This window comes from Typopeltis vanoorti, chromosome 4, assembly GCF_054136105.1.
Source record: "Typopeltis vanoorti isolate ZY-2024b chromosome 4, IOZ_Tvanoo_1.0, whole genome shotgun sequence".
Lineage (NCBI taxonomy): Eukaryota > Metazoa > Arthropoda > Arachnida > Uropygi > Thelyphonidae > Typopeltis > Typopeltis vanoorti.
The window spans coordinates 59,465,491-59,488,157 of NC_143552.1; the positions used below are offsets into that span (position 1 = coordinate 59,465,491).

The 22,667-nt window shown below is 35.0% G+C and overlaps 1 protein-coding gene across 1 annotated transcript in view; it reads left to right on the forward strand.

Moving 5' to 3' along the window:
* Positions 1 to 22,667, forward strand: part of LOC150107348 (organic cation transporter protein-like) — a 313,584-nt gene that overhangs the window by 23,796 nt on the left and 267,121 nt on the right. The window contains exons 3-4 of the mRNA XM_090391822.1: positions 11,172 to 11,275; positions 20,110 to 20,264. Coding sequence (XP_090247948.1) covers positions 11,172 to 11,275; positions 20,110 to 20,264 — 259 coding nt within the window. The remainder of the gene's footprint in view (positions 1 to 11,171; positions 11,276 to 20,109; positions 20,265 to 22,667) is intronic.

The window sequence follows — 22,667 nt, forward strand, 5'->3', positions numbered from 1 at the left end:
TCACCACTTAGTATACTTCCACCTTAGTATCACCACCCCTGGGTCTGGCTCTGACTGATGAGACCTCAATAAAGATCAAAACCGGTCTGGATAGTGGCCCTTCCCTTAATGCATAGACATTATACATGTCTACAAGGAGATGTGCTTTACATTACGGGAGATAATAAGCCAAGGGATGAGAACTTATACCACTGTAAAAATAATCATAATTTAAAATTCTGAATATTTTTACAAATTGTTTATGTTAGTATGTTTATTAGTCTTGGTTTCATAACATGCATTTTCGGCACTTGCAGTGTGCCCATTATTGATGTTATTTTGTCAAAATGAAATGTGAAGCATTTAAAAAAAAATTCATGTACTTACTGGATTTGGATAGTTGTGTTACTTTCAGAAATTTTATTGTAGTTTAAAATATTAAGTGTTGTGCTTTATGAAGACATTCTCTTGTCGCTAATGGAGACAACATGTCAGCCATTATACCTAAGTTCTTGCTTAATAGATAAATGTCGTTGCTGTACCTCTTTCCTCATCAATGGAGAAAATCACTGATCAGTTCCTCTCTGATTTATCTATTATCCCCATTCATCTGCCCACACAAATTTTATTTGTTATCCACATTTATCTGCCTGCAATCATTAAGCTCGGCCCACAACGTTTATCTTTCATCCCCATTAATCTGCCCACGACAAGCTACGACTACACTTGGTTCGACATGCGACATCCAGGTTAGTTTAGGTTAGGTTAGTTTATAATGATTTCTGATTTCATTGGCGTTAGAATTGGAATAGTTAAAGCAACAGTTTGGAGTATTGCAAGTTATGGAAGTGAGTCATGGACACTAAGAAAGAGAGATATGGAAAGAATTAATGCATTGGAAATGTGGTGTTATAGAAAGATGGAAAAGATTAGCTATACAGAAAGAATATCAAATCAAGAAGTTTTAAGACGAGTTGGGATGGAAAGAACACTGTTAAAGAATATTATGCAAAGAAAGACTAGATTTGCAGGACATCTTCTGAGAGGTTCTTCGGGACACCTGACAAGAACTATATTACAAGGGAAAGTTGAGGAGAAGAGAAGATGTGGAAGACCAACTAGAGAGTGGTTTAATGACATCGTGGAATGGACTGGTTTAAGAATGATGGAAGCAACAGACAGAGAGAAATGGAGAACAGCTGCTCATCTGCTGTAACCCTCTTGCTAGAGGATGCTACTGGACGACGACTTCATTGAGTGCAAAAGAAGTACTTTCCTTACTTTTTTCATTATAAATTAACCTAACCTACCCTAAGCTATTATAATTTCTATTGAGAATGAAAACCTGTATACAAAATGAGAATGAAAACCTGTATCTGGTAAATGTTTTTATTACATTTACCACACTACTCTAGGAATTATTCACTTTAGCTGGTTAAAGTGATAATTCTAATTATTCACTTTAACCACCGGTAATTATTAATAATAACCGAATTTATCACTTTAACCGTAACATATATACAACTTATTATTAAAATACTCTGGATTGGAGCTAGTTGTTGAAAGTTATTCTACTTGGGTATACTATAAATTAAGGATGCGAGGAAATTATATTTTTGGTGTAATCCTTTATCCAAGTGTAAGCAAAAAAAGTTTGTGCCTGAAGTATTTTCAGGACTGGGCAACTCACATACGCAGCAAGTACTTTGGTTTTCTTTAGTTTGTTTTTCACTTTTATTTTATTTTATTAGTGCTAGTGGGGGTGAAACCACCACTAGCATTGGTTTTTATTAAAATAAATATTAAAATTGCTGGTAGTGTAGTTAAAGTTATTAAAATAAATATTAAAATTGCTGGTATCTGCATTACGGGATTACTTTTGGCGATATCACAGCCACCATTTTACAGTAGCTCAAATAAAACATTTGCTGGTGGTGTAGAATTATTTCTATATCATGGGATTATTTATTTCTGAGTCTTGCGACGGAAAGTTTTTTTTCTCTCTCTTACAAACGCAGAGGTTATAGTCTTTTTCCCCATCTGAGATAATGGTACCAAGGGTGCGAACTCTAGGAATTGAAATCCCAGATGTGAAGGTTTTAAAAGAGTAGTCGGAGCAAATAAAATTTATTCTTTCACCCCCTTACGGCAGAGGGAAATATTTAATTGTAGTCAATGATGTGGAAACAAGAGACAAACTTTTTACAGGGTTTTACTTTTGAAGGCTGCACAGTTATTCATGTAATGGTTGGGAGCCAAGTAAAAACAATAAAAATCAAAAGATTTCTAATAGAATATATAGAGAACAGTAATGAAATTCTTATACAGACATATTTAACATGGGGTAAGATTAGCAATATACGAAAGGGTTTATCAGGCGAAGATCCAAACTGGTTTTCTGGTGAAGTCACCTTTACGATGGATACGAACACACTTGTACTAAATTTTGTCAACATTGTACAACCCAAGTTATGGTAAGTTATCCTGGAGTACAAAAGGCAGTGCCTGCATTGTGGTTCATACAATCATCTCGATGGAAACTGCCCCAAATCTAAATATTTCAACTGCATGGAGATTCGGACATATTGCTAATCATTGTCTCAAACTTGCGAAAGCTCTGAATACCACATTAATACCTGTCCTTTTACAACTTTTGCCTGAAAGAGTGGGAGCACTGGTAAAGCCTGTTAGAACACCATATATACCAGAGAGGTACAATGATGAGTTCCAGGATCTTTCAATTCGATCTAGTAAAGACAGCACTTTTAAACAAACGACACTTGGTAAAATCACAAAAAGTGTGCAACCAAATCAGCTAGAAATTAATCCCAAAATCCAGATCATCAAAAACCACTTTTCTAGTCAAATATTGATGGAACATCAGTTGAAAAAAGGTACAAAATGAAATGCAAAAACTTGAAACTGTTCTACAAGGAGAAACCAGAGAAGAAACAGAAAAACAAATAAGACAACTAAAAGAACTTAATATGTAGACAAGATCATCAAAAAGGAAAGATGAATTAATAAAAAAAAAAATTGAGGATAAACACAAAAAATTAAAAAAAAGGAACTACATCTAAAAGAAAAAGAGGTAATAAAAAATGTAAAGATGGAGAAGACTGTGGATCATCAAATGAAAACTCTTCAGGCTCAGAAGAGTTTATAGACTATGAGGAACCTTCTCATGCTAGTAAAGGAAAAGCAAGAGATACAATTAAAGAAAATCTAATAAAGTTTACTGATTCAAAGTTTTCTCAGTATGATTATCACTTACATGAAAAGAAAATAACTAGCTTCCAAATCAAGAACAATAGGCATGAAATTGAAATAATGGAAAGCAAGTGTAAAAAACTAGAAAACAGTTTACAAGAAGCAGATCACACAATTTCTCCTTCACAGATTGAAGACCTCATCGGGTTCATCCAAAATCTAGAAGTTGAAGTCTTACCAGTGACACTTCATTAATCATAGCATCTCCTTTCTGTATTGCCTCATTAAATATATGAGGATTACACAGGCAAATTAAATAAGAAACTGTATGGAAACTTATGCTATGCCATAATATTAGGTTTTTGTTTCTCCAAGAAACATGCTTCTGCAGATATAAAGATATAAAAATTTTAACAGATAGATATCCACTTCTTTCTTATTGGAGTGTTGGAAGATTTAACAGGACTGGAGTTCTTATTCTTGGTCCCCCCCCCACCTCCTTGGATCATTTTGTAATATTCAAAGGGATGCAGAAGGGAGAATCTTGACAATAGACTGGAAATACTGTGGATGTATAATAAGATTTATAGATGTTTATGCTCAATCTGATGGAACACTTAGACACAAATTCTTCCAGGAATTGGAACCACATTTATACAGTGCCCACTACATCATAGCAACTGGAGACTGGAATTGTATTGAAAACCCCACATTAGACAAAATAGGAGGACATCCCAGGAGTGGAAAAGTGGGATATGCATAGTTTAAAACGTCTCGACAATGCTCAACTAGTAGACATATGGAGGATTCGCGATCCTAATCTCCAAGCTTACACGTACATGAATCAAGGTATTGGTGCTTGTATTGATCAAATTTATATCTCTTCTTCCCTTATAAATAGGATAATTCAAACATCTTGACAGATTATAGTCCAGTTCTACTTAAGTTCCACTGCATGGAAAAAGTAGAGATCTGTTCCAGACCATGGAGACTTGCACCAAATTTTCAGTTGACCTTTTCAACCAAATTCCAAACCCTATATTCAAATTGGAATAATGTTACCTGGAATTGGGATATGTGGTTAAAATCCAAACAGGCAGTAAAACATAATATGATAGAATGGGGAAAGGAACAGGCTCTCCTCAAAAGGAAAAAGTTGAAAGACTTGTACAAAGAGAGAAGCTGATTCATAACAAACCAATGCAATGGTATAGAATGTAGCAACATCATTAGAAACATTAACATAGAGATAGAAGTGGAAAAGCAGAAACAAGTAGAAGAAAGAAATTTTAAGATAAGAACACAACAGCACCTAGCAGACAGCCCTTCAGTTGCATTCTTCAATAGACAATTCACTAAATTTTGTAAAGAAAGGACTATCACTCAAATCTGCGTTATGAAGAAGACATGTCTACGACTCAAGACATCTTTGACTCCTTTCAAAAACATTACAAAAATCTGTTAGAAGACAATAGCACTGTTGGAAATTATAACTCTTGGAACATTAATGGCTTTCCTGTTCATATCCAAGATGGGCTTTACGGCATCCATCACAGCATCTGAAATTACCACAGCCTATAAAGAATGCCAGACAAGAAAATCCCCAGGACCTGATGGTCTAGGGATAGAACTTTATCACAATACCTGGGATTTTATTCTTCCCATTCTAGTTATACTATTTAATTCCTTTCTCTCATCAGGACACATACCAAGTGAATTTGTAGAAAGCCATACTGTCCTTACTCCAAAACCTAATAGAGATTACATCTTAATCAGCAGCCTCAGACCTATTTCTCTATCTAATATTAACTATTCACATTATCAATAACAGGCTCAAAGTGGGAATAAGATACATAATTAAAGCACATAGGCGTATTGAGTACCAGGTGGAGCAGTAGAATTTAATCTATTTCTGCTACGTGATCAAATCCGCTTAGTTAACATGAAAAAGCAGTTGATAGTAGTGCTATCAGTAGACCTTACTCAAGCATTTGATAATGTCCGGCATCTCTTTCTATTCCACATCCTCCAGCAGATTGGTATAGGTGAAAAGCTGCTACCCATTATCAAAGGAGCTTATTCCAATTCAACTACCCACCTCCTAGTTAATGGGTTCCTATCAGACCCAGTCAAAATTCAAAAAGGAGTAAAGCAAGGTTGCTCTCTTAGTCCATTGCTCTTTTGCATTGGTTCTTGAACCATTCTTACAGGAAGTTGACAATACACATGCTGTGTGAGGAATAACAGTCCTTCAACTATGAAGGAAAATAAGGTATTAGCATATTTCATAATGTAGTGGGCATCTTGAAGGATAATGATTCCACATATAATATATATGTGGAATCATTATTTTTGGTATTTTGGAAAAATTCAGCAAGATCAGTGGATTAACTAGTAATGCAGTCAAGACAAAATTAAAAGTTTTTGGAAAGTGGGATCTTGGAGGCATTCCTTTTGGACTAATCCCTAAGAGAGAACCTCCTCATTATACTTGGAATTCTGTTCTCCACTTACCCAATATTACCAGTCCAAGAACTTATATACAAGAACATAGAAATGTTAGAAGACTGGAAAATAGGGCCACATTCCTTTTCTTCTAAAGCCATAGTACTCAAAACCATAATCTTTCCTACTCAGTTGTGCATAATAAATATTACAGACCAATCACACATGTGCAGACCTTCTCCTATATTGTATAGGTTTTCATCTTCCCCTGTTTGGAGTTAATGATTATAAAGGTCCAAAAGATGAAATTGTTCCTGAATATTACAACACTTTATGCTTAACTTTAAGACTGCTAAAACATTCTGGCATTGACATTCTTTCCATTAAAAAAAGTAAAATTTGATATAAAGAAATCTTTAATCTCTTTCACCACGAAATTCCACAGTTGGGTACTGACAACAATACTTTGTTTCACAATTTGTGGAAGTTCCAAGGATACCCTAACAGGCGGGATCTTGCTTGGAGAATCTCATATGGACGTCTTCCAGTCAACACCATCAAATGGAGGTATTTCAACATCAGAGATCCAATCTGTGACATCTGTTACCAGTTGGAAACAGTAGAACATGCATTCTACAGCTGTCCCCTTGCCCTTCATATTTGGAACAGATTATGTAATGTATTGGGCATTCCATTACTTATAACAGAGCAGGTTATTTTTTTGCAATATCCACCACCTATAAGCAGTGGGAAGAGAATTTTGATTTTTATAATTAATGAATTAAAATACCGTTTATGGAAGGTTAGAAAGAAACATGGATTTGAAAACCAGCAATATGACACCCAAATGCTTGATAATATTGCATTGTGGAAATTTTATTGTTCAGTCAGATGATTTTTGTATTTAGAAAGAAGCATTGTAGGAGATATCAAATTTATGACTAGATGGTGTAGACCATCCACATTATGTATTATTCACCAAGGGGAGATAAAATTCTGTCTATTCTTGCTATGAGAGGGTTTTTTTAAATAGTTCCATCTTCTTTATTCAATGTGGTCTTATAGTCAATTATAGGGATGACTGGAGAGAAATTCCAGACTGAGAAGGCCAACTCAAGGCAGTTAACTCAAATGGGGCATCAGTAATCCTTGTGCATTAATTTCAATTAGGCTTTTGGTTGTTTATCTGTATGAGATTGGTGAAAAAGGAAAAACTGATAGCCTTTGGCTATATGATAATATAAAAGAGCTGAGGCCTTTTCTCTATTTCTCATGCTATCTATCTGTCTTTTCTTTCTCCTACTATCAGGCTTCTCTTGCACCCCTATACTAACTATTCTAGGCCTATGATGAGCAACCCTTTACTTTTTCACCTCAATAAATGTCGAAACCGGTCTGAGTAGTGACCCTTCCCATAATGCATAGCATTATACATGTAAGGATATGTGCTTTGCATTATGGGATACTACAGCAAGTGATATGAAGTCATTAGCTAAGTTGCTCGGTCCTGAAAATACTTCAGGAGCAAACTTTGTTTGCTTGATAAAGGATTAAACCAAGAATATAATTTCTTGGCATCTTTAATTAATGTTTTGCCCATTCTTATCGTTTATTGACTTCTTCTTGGAATGATTCTTATACAAAGGAAATGTTCTCCAAACAATAATACAGCACCACCAATCACTTCATGGACCTCTTGTTGACTTATTGGGACATATCATTAAAAAAATAAATGAGCGTGGGGAGGATTTGGGAAGTAAAATCTTTTTTCATGGCAATTAGGATTTTGCTTAATTTGTCAACCCCTGACCATGACTAATAGCCCTTCTGAGCTTCACATCACCTGCAAATAATGAATATCTCTTTGCAAATTCATGACTCTCATTATTATAAAGGTTAAACAGCAATTGTGATCCCCCACACACAAAAAAACTTTTTGATATCTGTCGGATAGCTGATTTCAATTCACTAACCTGATATCTGAATCCATATTGCAACTTAAATATGAACTTATCATGTAGTGCCCTGTCAAATACTTTGCAAAATCCAAAAAATGATAGTATATGGCATATTTTGATTTCTGATTTAAAAGGCAACCGGACTACTTATACAAGAGTGTCCATTGATAAATCTTTGCTAACCTTATCAATAATGCTACCCTAATCTGCCCAATTCTGCTTATGAACTCTTACTAATTTTTCAAAAATCTTAACTACTGGAGAAATTCAAACTATTCTACTACTACACTATTGATGCCACTATTTTCTGCTTGCAAGACTTTGTTAAACAGCTAGGTCTATTGCACTGTCAGTTCCTTAGTACATTTTCCTTAAAACATATGACAAAATCAGATCTACTTCTACACCCTACTGAAATGTAGAGTGCTTAGTATTTGAACTCCACCCTTTTCATGCATTTCCAAACCTTCAATCTTCTCTATCCTTCTAAGAATGAAATGTGCTTTACCAGGATGAAATATCCCACTAAAATGATCATGATGCAGTCTTAGTACTTCATCCATGATCATTTCTCTTCATACTGGCTATATAATGAAATAACTCTTTGGGGTTTTTCTTGGATTGTAGTGCTATCTCCTTTTATTTCAGCTTCATGTTCATTGCTATACTAGTTTTTTTTTTTTTTTTTCATTTTTAATTCTTGTTTGATTTCTCACATTATCTGCTTTATTCCAAATTGCCTCATATTTTTCACTTGAGTTATGCAGTCGATCATTACCACTGCCAAATATTTCTTAGCTAATTCTGGATCTTTCTGCCTCCAAATTCTTCTATGGTACTGTCCCAAACTGATTTTTAAATCCGTTATAATAATTTGCTTTACAATTCCACATAAATACCTTTCTCCTTGATTATTTTAGCATTCCTATTAATCTTCCAAGTATGTCATCTCAGTCACAATCTGATCCTCTGACTAAATCCAAAACTTTTGATCCTTGTGTTCACTCGACCACATGCTGCCTAAGACATTTGTCCTTAAAGAATTCCAGAAATTCAATTCCATTAATAATGTATGCTGTTTTCTCTGCCCAATTTGTATTGCTGTAGTTAAAATCTTCCATAATGATTACATGACGTGCACTTGCCAAACTATTAGCTTAAACATTTCCCGCTCATCACTCCCTGTTTCCTAATCTGTAGCAACATCCCGTCCATCTCTGCCTCACACCATATACTCCCAAAATCATCAGTGCTATTTTATCTCCCTATTCTCTATCCCAAGAAGCAATTCATTACTTATTATACAGAACACTTCATCCATTTACTCTCCCTATGTCTCTGAAATATGCTATATCCTTAATTCTGTCAGGACATCTCATTCTGCCAACTGCATTTCATTAATAGCAATAATCTTTTGACAGACAGTGTCTCTGATTGCTACAAATTCATTCCCTTTATTTCTTACTTCTTGTATTTGTATACTAAAAATCTAGTGCATTATCAGTATTTCCATACTATTATTACTCTCCCCAGACTACTTGGTTCCATAATACACTATATATACTCCCATCTTCCAGCTACTATTCTCACACAAGACCATACGTTGCTATCTTGAAAACTTCAGTTTTCCTGTCCTAACATTCTCAATCTCAAATCTATGCATCCTTGTATCGTTAGATTATTATTATTATTATTACATGACACCTCCAAGGAGTCCAAGGACTCATCGAGGGAGGGCACCCGCTCCACAACTCTCTGCTTCCACCACTAGTATTTTCACAATTACAAACATCCATAACCATGGTGGGATTCGAACCCACAGCCTTTTGGCTGGAGAGCAGTTATACTAATCACTCGGCCAACCAGGCTCGCAATCTGTTTGTAGTCCATTTCTAAAATCTGAATCTAAATCTAAAAGATGTAATCCATTTCTAGCAAACTGTGTGCTATAATTTTCCCCAGGTGCCTCTCCTTGGGAAAATGAACTTTTTTTTAAAGAGTAGATGATGGACAGATATCAGAGTGATTTATGGAGGAGTTGAGTCCAGGAGAAGACAAGTGACAGGTGGTATACCATGGGGCTTGGTACTTGGTCCTCTGTTGTTTAATTTATATATCAAGATATAGGAAATGAATGGACAGGAAATATTCAGTTGTTTGCTGATGATGCTGACTTGGGGAAGAAGAGATTATGAGCTCTGTGCTATATTGATGAAACTGAACTGCAGGTAACTGAGGAGGACAGAATTGAAGTTTAAAGGGCATATTGGTTACTTTTGGTTACCTTTGCATATTGCAAAGATAACCAAAACAGCACATCAGATTATAGGTTGTTGAAGAACACTAACAAGCAGGTAAAGAGAGATTATTGTTCCCCTATATAAGGCTTTAATAAAGCCACATCTGGACTACTATGCACAGATCTGGATTCCCGGATTCTGTGGGGATGAAGTTGTGCAGAGGATCCAGAGGTGACTGACAGATTGTGGCAGATCTGTGGAATGCTCCCTATGAGAATAGATTGATGGGCTATAGGCTTCAAAAATTAGCTAATAGGCAACAAAGAGGAAACATGATAGAAGCATTTAAGTTATTAAAGGGCTTTTATGGGATTGACACTGAAGACTTTTTTTTCAGCATAACAAGAAGGGAGAGATCATGAGGTCACCAGTGGAAGTTGTGTAATAGTGTGGTTAGTAAAGGTGTTAGGACTACATTTTTTTTGCTTGGAGGATGGTAAATGGGTTGCCAGAGGTGGTTGTGGGCTTCATCAGTGAATGAGTTTAAGGAGATGTATAATAAGTGTTTTGTGAAAAATGGATTTCCCATAATGAGTCTTCTGACTCCATGGAGATACCTGTATAATAATAATCAAATGCACTCAAAGCATCCATATATTCTGGACACTTCTGTTCTTATGTATTCTTGTATCATGTTATTCATTATTTCTACTCTTCTCCTCAACTCTGTATTTTCTATCTAGGCAATACAATCACTATCTCTTCTTTCACTCTTCTGCTATGCAATCTTTTCTAATATTGATTTTAAATATTTTGCTATCCAGTTTAAACTGCCTTTCAGGTTGTTTGTACTACATTTTTATAAAACACTGGTGATTAGAATCACTGATAATTCCACAAGGATAAAATTCATGTTTTGTCAATACACACTTGAATTTTGTTTTTCATGTTACATATGCCTGACTGAATGATTATTGAATGACCTACTGACTGTATGATTATGATTGGTTACCCTCAATAGAGTAAAGAGCAGTCATGGTTGATGCAGTTATTTGCTCCACAAATGGGAAATGCAGATTTCTCCAGCATGCGATTGTGATCAAATGAAAATCAGATGATTTATCGCGTTACAAGCAAGAGAGGCTTTCTTACTACTTCTCATGAGGCAATTCAGTGGCTGCAAAATTTAGATCTGAAAATTTCATTTATTTTCTCATTTTGTAATTTTTTAAATCTTTTAAGTTTTGTATATGTGTATATGTTTGAAATCATATAATTTTGTATGAGATGCCATAAGCTAAATGAATAAATAACTGAATGATTCATACATTTTTTTCAGTTTGGACTTGTTTGTAATTTGAGTTGGATAAAATCTGCATCTGAATCATTCTTCATGGCAGGAGTCCTTGTTGGTGCTGTTATCAGTGGAATAATATCAGATAGGTAATTATTTAGTTTATATTTTAAAAGGTTTCCTTTAAAAAATTAATGAAGTAGTCTGTGTATTATGTATTTGATGCATAATGGAGCATTGCTTATTGTATAAGCAATGCTCCATTATTACACATATTTGTATTGCACAACTTAATATATAGGATGTGTTCAGGCAGTCATTTTATGACAGAGAATTTGATCAGTGACTACTGATTGAGAATTATTTCACCTTGTCAAAATTACATTTATACAATGGCACTTATACAAATTTGTCCTTTGCACAAATGTCCAGTATTTTGTCACAAAGATTATAAATGTTATTTTTTACCTGTCATCCACTATTAAAAAAAAAAAGTGCATTAATGTTGCATTGAAATTGTTCATATTATACAGAGTCCAAAAAATAAACAAAAATAAATGGTTCTTAATGAAAACTTTTGTCAAATCTCTAAATAAGAACAATAAAGCATTTATTTATTTGAAGAATATATTCCCAAGAAATATGGACAATCATGAAAGACACAAATTTGATGACAAACTAAATGAAGTATAAAAAAATCAGTATAGTTAGCCTTAAAGTCTGTTTGTTTGAACTTCCATGGTAATGCCAAGTCTAATGATGATAAATGCTGTCAATATTATGAATGAGGAGTTAAGGTACTATAATATTCACACATCATAATGTCATACTATAAATTATACAACCTGTCATATGTGAGATTGTGTGCTGCATTGCCTTGATTTATATCTGGATTTCTTCCCAAATAACTTGGGTACCGTAAGTGATGAGCATAATGAGAGATCATGGCAACTATGGGAAAAGTGATTCTGAGGAAGATGGAATTCTAGTATACTGCCTTCTTATCAAGAAACTGTAGAAGGTGTTTACAAGCAGAAGAAAAAACAGTCTACTTTTTGTAATAAATATCATGTTTCGTTTTTTTATTAAAATTTTATATTTATATAAAAATTTTAATTTTACTTCCTTTAAAAATGGCAGTGATACATATATATGAGTACGTGATATAGAAATGATAAATACAAAAAAAAAATAATTTTTTTAAAAATTTGTTAGTGTTATTACAAAACATGATAATTATCATGCACATATCATGGATTGTTTATTATTATTATATTATTATTATTAACAGACTATGGAGTCAGTAGATTCATAGTTGGCTATCTTTCTCAACTAGCATATGTATCAAATTATGCATTAACCTCACTTATACTCTTCAAATTATTATTATTATTATTTGGTAATCTCTATGGACTCATTGTGAGAGGCTCACTCAACCAGCAACATGTTTATCATAATGAGCTTTGGAGTTATTTACATACACTCAGGCAATGCATTCCACTCACTAACAATTCTCTACATAAAAAATCCACTCTTCATTCCCTACTTCACTACATCTCCATATAACTTTCAAGGATGGCCTCTCATTTCTCCAATCTTAACATCCACTCTTTTTATAATTTCTTCTGTATTAATCTGATAGAATCCTTTAAGTAACTTGAAGGTCTCTATCATATCTCTTTTCCTATCTACGAACCTATGTTATCCACATTCTCTCAAACGCTCTTCATTACCAACACTACAGAATCCTGATATCACTTTGGTTCATCTTTGGACCCTATCTAGTGTTGCCACATCACAATGAAAACTAGGTGACCAAATCTGAGCACAATAGTCCACATGTGGTCTGACTAATGCCTTATATAGATGCACCACCACCTCCTTATCCCTACATGTCAATGTACTTTTATTCATAGTAGCAATATGATGTGCAGTCTTTGCAACACTGGCAATGTGCTTTTGGAGCTTCAGTCCACTGTTCACCATCACTCCACGATCCTGAATCTCATCTACTTCCTGAAGTACAGCTCCACCAATACAGTATGTAGCCTTATATCTCTGTATCCCAAAGTGTAGCACCTTGCAGTTTCTTAACATTAAAACTGCAACCCCACTCATTTGTCCAAGCTAAAAAGTCTATTCAAATCTTCCTGTAGAGAATTAACATCAGCACTACTCCTGATAATTCTACCTAACTTTGCATCATCGGGAAAAATTTGAGGATCCTCAGTCAATCCTCGTGTAATATCAGTAACAAACAAGTTAAGTTGTAGGGGGCCCAAGAACAGAATCTTTAGGTACAACTCTGCTTACCTTCCATTTCTGAGACGCAGCTCCATCATACACAACTTGCTGGTATTGTTTAGAGAGCCAATCTGCGATCCATCTAACCAATATGCTATTTATTCCTTCCTCTGCAGCTTGTACACCAACTTATCATGTGGTAATCTATCAAATGCTTTTGCACCAAGAATATCACTGTATATGATTCTCCCTTATCCAACACATTTGTCACCTTATCATAAAACATAAGTAGATTGCTAAAACAAGACCTGCCCTTCACAAACCCATGCTGACCATCATAGAGAATCTTATATTCATCAACCCAATCCTGTATTCTATTTCTAACCAATTTTTCCAACACTTTGATCACAATTACAAATATATAGACCAGTATATAATTGGAAACTTCTGTTCTCAAACCATGCTTGTGGAGAGAGAGAGAGAGAGAGATATTATTTTGTCTTCTTTCCACACCTTAGGAATTTTACCCACTATAAGAATCTCATTAAATAACTAGGACAAAGGCATGGCTAACTCTTTTCCATATTCTTTAAAAATACATGGTGATATGTCATCCATTCCCACATCCTTATTAACACCTATCCTATGCAACACTTGATTCAATTCTTCCATTTCTTGCACCTTTATTTCTCCTAATTCTTGCCTCAGGAGTCTCCATAGCTCAGTTGGTACAGACAAAGCCCTTTGGTCAAAAAGACTAAGGTTCGATTCCTGTCCATGACATGAGAAACCTTTATCCGGTCTCTTTCGACTAAAGGTGAGTTAGCCGATATGGAGGTAGAGAGTTTTTTTACCCAGAAACTCAGGTTTTTTTATTCCTCAGAACAAGCAGACCATCCCTGTGAACACATACACACGCACATGGATTTACAGTCATGAGTACTTACAACAATATGTGGAAGAGATAGGGGCCTCACCACATGTTGTTATGCCTGTAGGATGGGAATTCTTTCCTCCCCTTCTACATGTTTCGCAGCATCATTCACACCACTATGATATACACTGATGAAATGTTGGTTAAACAATCCCACTATATCGTTTACTATGGTTACTCTGCTGCCTGTCCATCAGCATCAACCTACCATTATTGTTTTTACTCTTTCTTGCCACATAGCAGAAAAATTCCCTTGGCTTGACCATGCTTGTCACGTTTCTGGCTGGCACTTTATATTCTTCATGCATCTGTACTGCAAACTGTCTTCTACTTAATCCACAACTTATTTTGTAACACTGCTTGCTTGATTTCACTGTTCATTCATCTCACTCCTACTCCTATTTATTTGCTTAACTCTTGGTATGTATTGATGCTAATTGACTACAGAGCTTCTGATAATCACCCACCTTATAGTTCCACATATCACCTTCTTCATAACTTTTTTTTTGTTTGACTACCCTCCAAACCAATACCCCATGATCACTTTCACCAACAGGTGGCACCTGTTGATACCTCATTCACAACCGCATCCTGTGAGGATATTACCAAATCTAACACAGATAAATCTCTCATTGCTTCTATCACATACTGCTTTAGATAGTTATCCTGCAGAAACTCTACAGATTCATTCCCCTTGTTAATATACATTATCTCTTCTTTCCGATTCGTGTTCCTATAATTAATATCTCCCTACAGCATATCAGTATTGTGTATAAGTACGTGGGTTAAGAAGAAAGAAGGATCTATTGATATGTTTTCAAACAAATGGAGTTTGTACAGGAAAAATGATGCATGGAAGACTTCTAAAAACCAGACAGAATGAAAGAAAAGATGAAAGGTTGGTTTGGTATATTTAAAAGCTGGAGAGTGAATGGATGTTGACCTTTAGTTATCTGTGTGTTCATTGGCTTAAGAGAAAGTATAGATATAATGGTAGGCAGTTCAGAAGAATGACACGCATGAAAATACTCGTAGAAGAGGCATAAGGTATAAACAGAATTTTTTTTAAGAGAGTGATTACAGCGAGTGTGTGAGAAGAGTTATCAGTTTGGTGTGGTGCACCAATTATAGCAAACTATAAAGATAACAGATATAATAGTGGATAATTTGCTATATTTTTGATATTTTGAGGGCTAACTACAAGATACATAATTGTTGGAGTGGTGTACCAATCTTTGTTGGTACATCACTAAGCAGTAGTAATCTAATCTGGCTTGGCAGGTTCAGTATTATCGTTTCCAAGATGAGATGAAATAGATCTTTCTTGTATGGAGGGGGGATGCAGGATGATATTTTAGAAGCATTGAAGTTGACAAGGTTGCCCTCACTAACTGGAATATGATAAGGATCAATGTTTAAGGAATCAATTATGGAACACCTTGCAGCTTGAGATATTTGAGCACTTCAAGGGAAATGATGTTTTACTACAGCAAAACTGTGGATGGGATTTGAGATTCATCAGTTACTGTCATTTTTGAATAGGAGAAACAGTGCGGTGAAAGCATAGAAACTCCCCCCCCCTGCTCCCAAGGATTCTTCATCGCTGGTGGAGAAATCTAAAGAAAGGAAACAATCCACCATGCCATTCATGTAGTGAATGACCAGAGAGGAAATTGGCAATCCATTTGTAAAACATTAGCCAGCAAGGACAGTAATTTGATAATTAGGCCTCTGTTCCAAACATATCGAATGTCTTGGAAATGTCTGGAGCAAAGACACGAGAATTTGGCTCTTGTTGTAAACTTTTCAATGCTTCTGTCCATAGATGGATAATGTTGGCAAGGCAATCTGCTGTAAATAATTTGCTATGAAATCGATGTCGGCAATTACTGGATAATTGGTGGCTTCCCAGGTGGTTTACAAATTGATGATCTCCATGATTTTGATAGAATTAAGGTAAGGGGTATTGAGATGATTGCTTACTCCCTTCTTTGGAATGAGTTATTTCCATGCTGTATGATAGATGCTAGGTGATGACTGTGAAAGATAGGAAAGATGATATTGAACTCTTGTTAATTGTGGAATGACACTGCATTTAGTTCTTCTATGTATAAATATGCATCTTGCAGTTATCTCTCAAAATATCAAAAATATAGCAAATTATCCACTATTTTATCTTATCTTTATAGTTTGCTATAGTGAGAATTGACTGTAAATGTGTGTATGTGCATGTGTAAATACACACATACATGCACATACATAGACATACATTTATAGCCAATATTCACTATAGCAAACTATAAATAAAACAGATATAATAGTGGATAATTTGCTATAGAGTTGATTATAATGGACAGTTAGCTATGGAGCTTGTTTTAGGACACTTTTTAATAATTTATTATAGAAAATGATTTAGTTATAATCTATAACACATTTTTTATATTATTTAAAGTATTATAATATAAACTAATAACTGGTATGAGACCTAACACAGAGAGTAAGGGAAACTAAATTATAAAGGAAAGAATGCTGTGAATGTGAGTGTAAGAGCGACAAAGCCCATTTCCATGACAGGAATGGGCTTTGTCATGGAAATGTTGACGAGGTGAGAACGATTTCGGGTTTGTGTATTATAATAGTAGACATAATAATCTACGTTTAATAAACATGTAGATTATTATGTCTTTACACGAATGCTAGAAGTATCAGAAACAAAGGGATAGAGTTTGTTGCCTTAGTCAATATGTTGTGACCTTAGATTGTAGATATTAGTGAGACCTGACTATCAGAATCAGACCATACCCTTGACACTAGATACCTACTAACTGGTATCTAGTGTCAAGGGTATGGTATTTTTAGGAAGGATAGGAGAGGAGGGAGCATGCTGCTGATGATATCAAATGACTTGAATCCAGTTAGAGTCGAGACCTATGATTGTAGTACTACTACTAACAATATTTCATGTGGCAGTGAGTTTGATGCCATCCAGTGTGAGGTGGAATCTAACAAGTTCAATTACATAATGGGGGTGTGTTGTTAGAGATCTGGTGGATCGGTTGCTAGTGATGAAGAAATGCATCATCAAATAGAAAAGATGAGTATGAAAAGAGTAATCATAATGGGAGACTTTAATTATCCAAATATTGATTGGGGGCGTTAGAATCTCATGAGAAGAATGAAAATGCATTTATTGAGATGTTGTGGGACAACTTCCTCAATCAGTATGTGACAGAAAACTCGAGGGCAAAGAGTGTTAGATTTGATTATAGTGTCAGAGGACATTTCAGTTAAAGACGTAACTATTCTGCCTCCGGTTGGTGACAGCGATCATGCGGCACTCACTTGGGAAGTGTCTAAGTTTATGAATGTTCCATTCAGAAAAGGTTACATGCTGAACTACAAAGCAGGAAATTTTGACCAACTGAGGACTATACTCAGTTCAGTAGAATGGAATCGGTTGATGGATGGGAAGAATATCGGCAGTGCATGGGAAGCATTTAAACAATACTTAAATGACATGATATTATAATATGTCCCGAGAGTTCGAAGGATAAATAGAGTAGGAGTCAAATGGATATATAATCTTGTTAAGCAAGAAATTCATGACGTCCAATATGCACGTTATAAGCAGCAGGCTAGAATAGTCACAACTGTTTATGGAAAGCAAAGTCTGAGTATGAAAAGAAACTCGCTCTGTGTGCTAAAGACAACCCACAAGAATTCTATCAATATGCTGCAAGTAAAAGAACATTGAGCTCACCGTTACCTCTTCACTAGATAAAGAAACTCAGGTTTCTTCATCTTCATTTGAGCTGTTGCACCAGTTGAATAAGAATTCAGCAATAAGGACTGATGGGATATCAGCATGAGTGATAAAAAAAAAAGTGTTCAGCCGAACTTGCCATTCCTTTGACCAGGCTGCTTAATATGAGTCTCAGAACAGGAAGATTCTGCAGGAATGGAAGGAATGTACGATAATTCCATTGCACAAAGGTGGTGCAAAGACCGATGTATCCAACTATCGCCAATTAGTGTCTCAGGACTGGTGGTGAAGATTTTGGAAAAATTGGTCTGGGCTCGCATTCAGAAATGGATTGACAGTGAATCTTTACTTTGCAATGAACAACATCGGTTTACTAAGGGAAGGTCACGTTTTAGCAACTTGCTCACATTCTTTAACAATGTTACCATTGAACTAGACATGGGGAATGGATACACCATGGTACTTTTGGATTTCGCTATGGCTTTTGACAGAATATATCATGGTAGACTATTGCATTAACTGTAGAAAATGGGTTTGGGTTATAGAATAATACCATGGATAAGAGGATGGCTCACTGACAGATATCAAAAAGTGGTATACAGGGGATGTGAGTCTGCAAGATTTAAGGTAACATGTTGTGTACCACAAGGATCAGTGGTCCACTGTTAATTAATCTGTACATTAATGATATTAGGAAAGATCTAACAAGCGACATATAGCTTTTTGCTGATGATGCAAAGATAGGTAGGGTAATCAAGAATGCTGCTAATATACAGTCTGTACTTGCAGAATGATTTGAATAGGCTGGAATTGTGGGTACGGAAAAATGGATGTCAGGTTCAATGTCAGTAAATATAAAGTCATTCACTTTGGCTTGATTAGATATCCAATGTCATATTATATTGGTGGGATTAGGCTAGAAGAAACTGATGAGGCTAGGGATGGAGTGTTAATAGATAGTTGAAAGTCAAAAGCCATGTGGCAAAGATTGCAAATACAACTCAAAAGATAATTGCAATGCTGAAATGAACATTCACATGTAAAGATAAGGATGTTATTTTACCTCTTGATAAGACCTCACTTGAACTATTGTGTGCAGGTCTGGTTTCCATTATGATTTTGATATATTGGAGAGAGTACAAAGGAGAGTGTTAAAAATGATATCAGATTGTGGAATGCTGATTATGAAGACAGCTTGAGAATTTGTAGACTGCAGACACTAGCAAACAGGAGGAAGAGGGGAGATATGATTGAGACTTACAAACTTCTGAAAGGGTCATACAGAGTTTCAGTTGATGGAATTTTCAATTTATGGAGGGTGGAGAAAGGAGGAGAGAGCATCCTTGGAAGCTGAGAATGAAGACTGCTAAGAAGGGGTTGAGGGCTAGATTTTTCTCTTAGAGGGTGGTGCATGATTGGAATGGATTGTCATTGGATGTTGTGAGTGCAAGCAGTGTGAATGAATTCAAGAGTAAGTATGATAGATGGTGTGTATGTAGTATGTGGCCTCCCTTGATGAGTCTCTGACTCCCGGGAAGTCTCTCTTAATAAGAATAATAAAATTGCTTCAGAGTAATTTTCCCTGAGTAGTAAGTATTAATTCTACTACCCAAAACATTGGAACAATTTTTTCTGAACAGTATTTTTGTATACATTTTAACTTTATACATTTTACATTTTTGTATAAATTAAATATGTCCACTATTACATAAATTACAGAAATGTAATACATTTGTTTTCTTTGTTTCATTCCAACCTTTCAACTCATTCACAGTAGTTATAGAGCATATACTGATTCATATGCTTCACAAGTGTTTGGGCAATGACCTAATGCATATGCATCGGTATAGCTCTATAACCCCAGTGAAAGGTACAAATGAAATAGAGAAAACATATGTAATTACATTTTTTTAATTTATCTAATAGTGGATTTATTTTATGTAATGGTAAATTTACTATTTCCCTTATTTGAAATTTAATTCATTTTAAAATGTTAAAAAAAATATATTGTATTTAATTGCTTTGTAATTTTTTTTTAACAGATTTGGACGTAAAGCTGTATTTATGCTGTCTGCAGTATTTCTTCTAATTTCTTCGATCTCTACTGCCTTTTCTCCTTCTTCAACAGTTTATATATTACTAAGATTTCTCACAGCTGCTTGTTCATCTGGTTTGTTTCAGACTGCTTTTATTATAGGTAATATTTATAATTGGAAATTGATTTTACTAAAATAATTTTTATTATGAAATATTTCATTTATATTCATGGAAATTGATTTTACTAAAATAATTTTTATTATGAAATATTTCATTTATATTCATGGAAATTGATTTTACTAAAATAATTTTTATTATGAAATATTTCATTTATATTCATGGAAATTGATTTTACTAAAATAATTTTTATTATGAAATATTTCATTTATATTCATAGGTCATTGTATAACATAACCAGTACATAGTGTTGTTATTATTATTATTATGTGACCCCCCCCCCCTAAGGAGTCCAAGGAATTATCATGGAGGAGGCACACTACTCCACTACATATTACTCATTGTCTTCTCTATTTATTGAGGTGCTGGTCAGATTACACTTGGACTGTTGTGCTCAGTTTGATCATCCTAATTTTCACTGTGATGTTGAAACATTGGAGAAGGTTCAGAGACAAGTGATTAATTCAATATCGGGACTTTGAAATATTGGCTATGGTTAAAGGGATGTAAATTACAGAGTTTAGCGAATAGGAGGAAAAAAGGCAATATGATAGAGATGTTTAAGTTAGTAAGAGGAATTTATCACATTCATACAGAGGGGATTATAAAAAGAGTAAAAGGTGAGAGGGGAAGAACTAGTGACCATCACTGGAGGTTGTGTAAGAGCATGGTGAAGAAGAGTGTGAGGAATAAGTTGGATTTTTTACATGGAGAATTACGGATGAATGGAACACATTATCAGAACATGTTGTCAATGCAAAGATTGTTAAGAATATTAAGATTCAATATTATAAATTTGTTGTCAGTTGAATGAACCTCCCATGATGAGTCTGCCAATTCCATGGAGGCTGTAATAATAATAATATGATGATGATGAATAATCCTCCAACAACACTACTACTATTCATCACACAGTGCTATCTATCAACCACATCTACCAGAATGAAAGACCTGAGTTTCTGGGAGAAAAAACTCTGCTACCTCCATATGAGATTAGCTAACTTGCCTTAAATTTGAAGAGCCCATATAAAAATTCCATACAGCAAGAATCAGACTTGGTTTTTTTCCAATTGAAGGGTGCAGTGTCCTGTTATTTTTCCAAATGTACTACAGAGACACTTCCAGTACATTATAGAAAACAGTGCAGAAAAGTTCTGGAAATGTGGTCATAATTGCATCAATAAGAAGACAGAATGTTATATAAACATACATAATAATATTTTATTTGTTCATAGGGGACTCAAACTGTCATCTGACAAATGAGAAAGAAGAACATTTTATTTGCAGTATTATCTCAGATTACTTCCCTCCCCCCCCCCCAAAAAAAACCCAATTTGGTTGATAGTGTTTATTTACTATAAATTTATTTCATTTATTTATGTTTTTATTTATTGAAGATTGGGATATATTTGCCAACCTTGTTGGTTTAGTGAGTTAAGTAGATCTGCTCTCTAACCAATAGGCTGGGTATATATAGATGTTTTGTGAATGCCTTTAGGGAGATTAATTTTGCTGCTTGGTGTGAAACCACCTTCCTGTTTACTGGATAGGTCTGAAGTGACTTGGGACAGTTCTGTGTTTGGTCTCTACATTCTCTTCCCTTCCACACGATGTATAAGCTAACATACTTTCTTGTGTTGGATTCACATTACACACACACACACACAATGGATGTCAACTTACTTTGATTATTTAGATGCAGAAGAAGAAAAAAATGTTGGTTAGCGAATTTTGTGATCAGCAGGCAATGGGTCGGTATTATTATTATTTTTTTTTCTGCAAAAATTAACTGAATTGTTCCTGTATGGTGCTAATTTAATAATATAGGGCGATCAAAATGAAAGTATCCCTGTTTAAGGCCTTGTGGAGTGGCATCCATTGATCTAAATGCTGCAAAACTTTTCAGGAATGCATTGTGCATCATGTAAAAGCAATATCTGAGAAAAAAAAAAAAAAAAAAAGAAGTTTTTCCAAAATTTACTGCCAGGGGATGTAAACACTAAATGCATGGAATTTGCATATCACACAACTCAGCAGGTGCCAGTAGGTTTTAAAAAGATGGACACAGGATTTTTCCATTCATTCTGGTTGTTAATACCATCCACATTGATGGCACTAACCTTGCCCCAGCATGCTTTGCTCATGAAGCTGTACTATCTAAACAATTGCAATACTATTGCTGCACTCCACGAATTCATAGCCTGAACAAATGTCAATGAGGTCCACTATCTCTGTTTGTTCTGCAATGAATGATTAGTCGTTTTGAAGAAATGGATCATTGGGAGTTAGACCTGGCAGAGGCCACAAACCAATCAGTTCACAACAAGCGAATGAAGTAGGTACTTCTGTTGTGCAGAAAGCGATGAATGACAGCATTAGTTCCTGC